The 5,537-nt window shown below is 36.8% G+C and overlaps 1 protein-coding gene across 2 annotated transcripts; it reads right to left on the reverse strand.

Moving 5' to 3' along the window:
* Positions 1-515: 515 nt before the first annotated feature.
* Positions 516-5,050, reverse strand: LOC104601643 (FCS-Like Zinc finger 13-like). Of its 2 annotated transcripts, none has more exons than XM_010265072.3 (2): positions 4,026-5,050; positions 516-991 (listed from the first exon to the last, which is right to left on the reverse strand). In XM_010265072.3, the coding sequence occupies exons 1-2, from the start codon at positions 4,613-4,615 to the stop codon at positions 832-834; spliced, it is 750 nt and encodes a 249-aa protein (XP_010263374.1). In that variant the 5' UTR covers positions 4,616-5,050; the 3' UTR covers positions 516-831. The 2 variants fall into 2 exon arrangements, with proteins under 2 accessions (XP_010263374.1, XP_088749726.1); XM_088893600.1 differs by lacking the exon at positions 516-991 and adding an exon at positions 2,604-2,753 and having other exon boundaries at positions 4,026-5,047.
* Between the last annotated feature and the right edge of the window lie 487 nt (positions 5,051-5,537).

The following is a 5,537-nucleotide window of genomic DNA, read 5'->3' on the forward strand; positions in this document are numbered from 1 at the left end:
GGCTGATGGCTCCCACCAGGATACGTTTCACGTGATTGGATTAAAATGGTTGGGTGAAGATTAGAGGGGTCCACGGCTTGTCAAATGTGAGGCTCTGAGGACCTGGACGATTGCATCAGAAAAATTCAGAGAAGCCTGGAATCTCCTCCCACACAGAACTCAAAGAAACAGAAAAACTGATGAGATTTCTTGTCTGAGCCTCTCAAAAATGTTCCTTATGAAGGGTTGAAAACAAAAAGAGATACTCCAAGTGGGTGGCTTTGGGTTAGACCAGTTCTGATTGAAAATTGGTGACTTAGAGAGAGTCTCCCATCCAGTCATCTCCATATATAGAAGAAACCCATTAGAGATCTCTTTTATTCATGTAAAATGCTCCTCCACCAACACAAATTGCAGATTCCATTCATTGGTTCATATTCCTACAACTGTGCCTGTGATTTCACATCCCACACATATATACTATAGCAAACTGATGAACAGTATCAAAGAACTAGAAAAGCATGAAGAGAAGCTGATACTAGTAAAAATAGAGGCCTTAATAATAATAGCAATAATATAGTTATGATCATATGTCTAGAACATCCAGCTCCTTAATTTTCTTTTCTCATTGTATGCCTTAATTCATATCCAAACTTTCTTCAATACTCTATCCTCTTCAAGATTTTGCATGCTGAGACAATCCTAGTAATGACCTCAGAAATTCTCTCAAAGCTCTCTTTATGTTACTTATGCCGGTGGCGGTGATACCAATTATTTGGCTACCTTCCTTCTTTGTTTGCTTTTTTATCTTCTACATTTTTATCCTTTATTGATTTTGGTATCTATGAGTAATTAAGCTATTGCAATCCCTGTTTTGAAGAGCACTGGAGTTGAGCAGGGAGAAACAGAGCAATCGAAGGTCGTTCGAGCTCCAGAGAGGCATTTCTCCCTATGTTCATCCCTTGTAATTTGGATCGATCTGCAATCCACGCTACAGAAGGCTTTGTCCCCTCTGCAAGACAAAGAACCATATAAGCAGAGAAGTCCAAACCAAGGAAAAGTTACCAGATTGAAATGGGCATGGACCCCAAATTATTGAAAAGAATGACAGGGAAGAAAACGAAAAGATTCTTCATAAGAATATGGCATCATAGAAAGTATTAACACATCCATAAGTAAACGAGAACCACATGAGTTTCTCCAGATAAAACTTATCTCCAAATAAAAAAAAAAAAGCAAATTTTGGGGCAAAGAAAACCCAAATGGAGCTCTACCCATCACAAGTTACTCACAGAAGTGTACCAATACTAAAGTTTAGAGGCCAAAAAGACAAACTCAAAGATGTAAAGGACTAGAAAAAGCAAATTCAAAGATGTAAAGAACTAGAAACTAAAATTGGGGGACCCGCTGTTCTGTACAAACTAGCAGTTAAAAATATCAAATGGACTAGTTCATGAAGAAAGGACGGAGGAGAGGACAACAGTAGAAACAAGAGAGAGGACATAAGGACCAAAGCTATTAATTATCGAAACTACTTCCAAAAATCATCCCTAATTACCAAGTTTGACAAAAACAAAACTGAGAAGCTCATTGTGTAGAGTTTAAGACACAAAAGAAGACAAAAACCATCATAAATGGCCCAGATTTGCAAGCATGTAATCAACCATACTTGGAAACTAGAAAAACCAATAAGTAAATAAATGACTAGATATTGTAGTACAACAATCTGCCATAACTAAGTAACAAAGGAATCCAATGCTCACTTGGAATGAAACTTAATGAGTGGCTAAAAATAGAGAGACATTCTATTTAAGAAAAATTTGTCAGACTGTACTCCACTTTCTACTGGGTACAGAAACACATGTCTGTAGTGAACAGTAATTAAGATTAAGGGGAGGATGTGACATAGTTTTGTTTGCCACATATTTATTACAACTCTAAGTTCCAAGAACTATGGATGGAAAATAAAAAGTAAAGTTCGAAATTCAAAATATATACAAGTACTTATCTTTTTTCTGAAAGAAAAAGAACAAATGATGGAAATCAACATCAACATGAAACCACTAACCACAGTTCAATGCAGATTAAATTTAATTCATGAACCCAAACAATTTACTGTTACATGATTTCCTATTGATAATAAATAATTATGACACAAAAAGTTAACATCAAAACAGATTCCATTCTTCATGGGATTTTATAAAATAGGGGTAGGGGGGTGGAGGACATTGTTCATGAAACTTAATTTCAATATGGCCAAAATTGAGCAGAAACTGGTTAATTCTAAAGATATATTGGCCAGTGGAGTTTATAATCCAGATCTGTGACCAAATCTCCACTTCAAGCACTTTAACCACTGTTTATTGACCAGTTATTGCTGTTGAAACATAGATAAATAAGAAATTCAATGGTGTAGAGTACAGATGCTCTACTGCGTCCTTTCCAAATGAATCCTCAGATGAAAACTGAGAAGAGTTAAGTCCAAGCACAGAGGAATATAAAAGAAGGATTTCTTATGGGAAACACCATAGGTCAAGTCTGTTTCCTAACTGGAGAATGCTCTGTATTGCTATAACAAAATTGCGAATCTGATTTCATGCCTACAAATTAAGAGAAAGTAATACCAGAATCTGGGTTTGGAGCCAGTGAAGATAAAAGTAAATTTTTTATATGATAGAAAGACCTACATCTTGGACATAGTTTAGTCAAAGACATAAAAGACTAGCACGTGTCGTCGACCCCCTCCCGTTCTAATGAACCATGATCTTTTACAGCTGCCAGTTATTAATCAATTACAAATAGAAATATTAGGAAAAAGGAGAAAATAAAGTTGTTGGAATCTTGAGAACTATCCTAACTAAAAGTGAGGTAATGAAAGCTAGGCTCATCAACATGTTATTTGATCCACATTTTCCGGAAAAATAATTAAAATTCAAATATGCAGTATTACTTCAAGGCTACAACTTAAGTAATTCAGCCAAATTTATTCAGCATCATTCATCACATGCATGATTGGAATACTAATCTGCCACCTTATCTGGCATTAACACAATTAACTTTGTCTTTATCCACACTTTATTTGATCCACATTTCTTGGAGATACAACCAAAATTAGAATTTGCAACAGGACTTCAAGTCTATAACCAAATAATGGAGCCATATTCATTAGTTGCATGCATGACTGAAATCTTTATTTCCTCCATATCTGATATTAATACAATTAGTTCATCAATGTTTTATTCCATCAACATCTTCCACACAGACACACAGTTGAAATTCAAATCTGCAACACAACTTCAAAGGTACACTCAATAATGCATCCAATTTGTTCAATGACATTTTATTGCAGAATCGGATCTTGACAGAGAACATATTAATATGGGAAAAAACTGTTTTCTTCCATATTAATGACTTCAAAGAAATTTTTCAAAACAAATCACTTCATGGATAAACAGAGTCCAAAATTTTCTGAATTTAGAAATCCAGATTCCATTATAAGCAATAGAATTAAGTAAAACAGCTTCTCCATGAAGACATCCGTACATGAAAACAAGAAAATAGGTACATTGATCAATCAATGACTAAAGTATTCATCTGCATAGTACCAATCAAGTATCAGGACAAGAGAATCTATACAATGAAGGGGCAATAAATTTATCATTGCTTCTAAATACATACTATGTTCCAATTGAAGAACTATGCCAAACATTCAGCTAAGGAACGCCATTGGAGAACATCAAAATCAATCTAGATTTTTCCAGTGAGAAACTACTTAGAAACCAGGCACTCCCAGAAGCCAAAACATTCAGACAATCATCCATTAAACTTTATCAAATTCCAAAACTTTCCATTACAGAACAGCACACAAGACTGAGAAATTGTATCCATCAGGGAAAAATATTACAACAAACCATCCAGTTTCAGAAACACAAGCATGCATAATATTAATAAGCAACTAATCGTTCAGAAACCAACACCAACCAAAGTAATTAACTAAAACTCGCAGAAATTTGTTAAAAGAGATCCTTTTCTTTTCTTTCAAATACCTGTACATGAAGATATCCAGCCCCTGAAGCTTCTTCTTGCAGCGGTAGCAAGAGCTGAGGAAGTCAGCAGTACGAAAAGCCGTCCCGGGCTCAACATAGTCCGGTGGGGAGGTGAAGAAAACAGCAGAATTCAGCCACTGAGTACCAGTAGTGTCATCAGGCTTATCAAAGTATTCATGTTTCTTGATCGAATTATTCCCAACACGGGAAATGACACACGTATAGCTCTCAGAGAGCTCCATCTCATGCTTGTTCTCGGAAATGGGTTCTTTATGCTTAGAGGTGGGCTTGGCATAAACGATGGGGATCGGCTCCGATCTTGGCGAGAGTGCCATCTTCACAGCTCTGCTGGTTTTAGCTGAGGAAAATGCATCATGGGTGTCATTCATTTCATTCATGGCGGCCACGATTCCCAGCCCCACGACGCCTTCCTCGAAGTTCTTCCGGAGAGATTTGGTGGGGGGCTTGCAGTCGATTATGGAATTCGGGGACTTCCAGCCAGAATCGGAGGAGGATAACTCAGAAAAGTTGATGAAGAGGGAGAGGTTGATCGAGGGCCTCTTCTTTCCCGAGGTTTCGACCATCATCATTTTCCCTGATTACTTTGGATAGGTTTCTCTGGTGGGTCTCCCTCAGTTTCTTGTTCTTGCTTAGCACTCAAAAGATATGAACGGGAGCTTTCTCCATTTTAACAGGAGTCTTCTGTGAGAGAACAGAGAGAGAGAGAGAGAGAAAGACTGAATGAAGCAGAAGAAAATTTTAAATTTACACCGCTTCTGCAAAAAAAAAAAAAAAAGAAAAGAAAAGAAAAGAAAAGGAAAGGAAATTAAATGAGACACTGCACAGAGAGTGATGCTTTAAATTTAGATTGCTGAATAAGCAACATATCGCATCACTAAATTTAGAACCGTTTCATCGAAGTTTCTCCAAATTCTAGCGAGGTTCATTCAGGAGAGAGAGAGAGAGAGAGAGAGAGAGGGGTGGCTTTGGGTGGAAGACCACCTTTTTTTTTCTCTCTTTCTAACGCGTTATTAGATTTGAAAGGAATATAAAGTTCTCTGACAAACAGAACTGTGTTCTAATTACAGTTCTTTCATCGAAACTATTTTTTTTATTGCTAAAAATCATAATTAATTAAAGAAGAGATCAGGAAACAAACAGGCTTTTTTCTAAGCGGGCCGCCCAGGGTTGTTGAAAGTTAAGGTTCTTCTACGATGTCTCTCTTGTTTCAGCCATACATAGCAACGATGTGGTCAATTCAGACATCCATCAAATTGGGGTCCTTCAAAATTGGACATGTGCTCACTTTTTCAGTCTACATCAGCTCTGTGTCCAACTGTTTATTAACCTTTTTTTTTTCTCTCTCTCTCGAGTCATATTAATAACATCTTCATTCTTTTTTATTTGAACAAGGGTTAGGACATGGCATTCTTCATTTTATCAAATGGGGCACACCCCTTAAGGTCCCAAAACCACTTTCTAAGAAGCCCAATTAAAGGAACCCAGATCTAT

The sequence above is a fragment of the Nelumbo nucifera genome, chromosome 8 (genome assembly GCF_055504915.1).
Source record: "Nelumbo nucifera cultivar China Antique chromosome 8, China Antique-T2T, whole genome shotgun sequence".
NCBI lineage: Eukaryota > Viridiplantae > Streptophyta > Magnoliopsida > Proteales > Nelumbonaceae > Nelumbo > Nelumbo nucifera.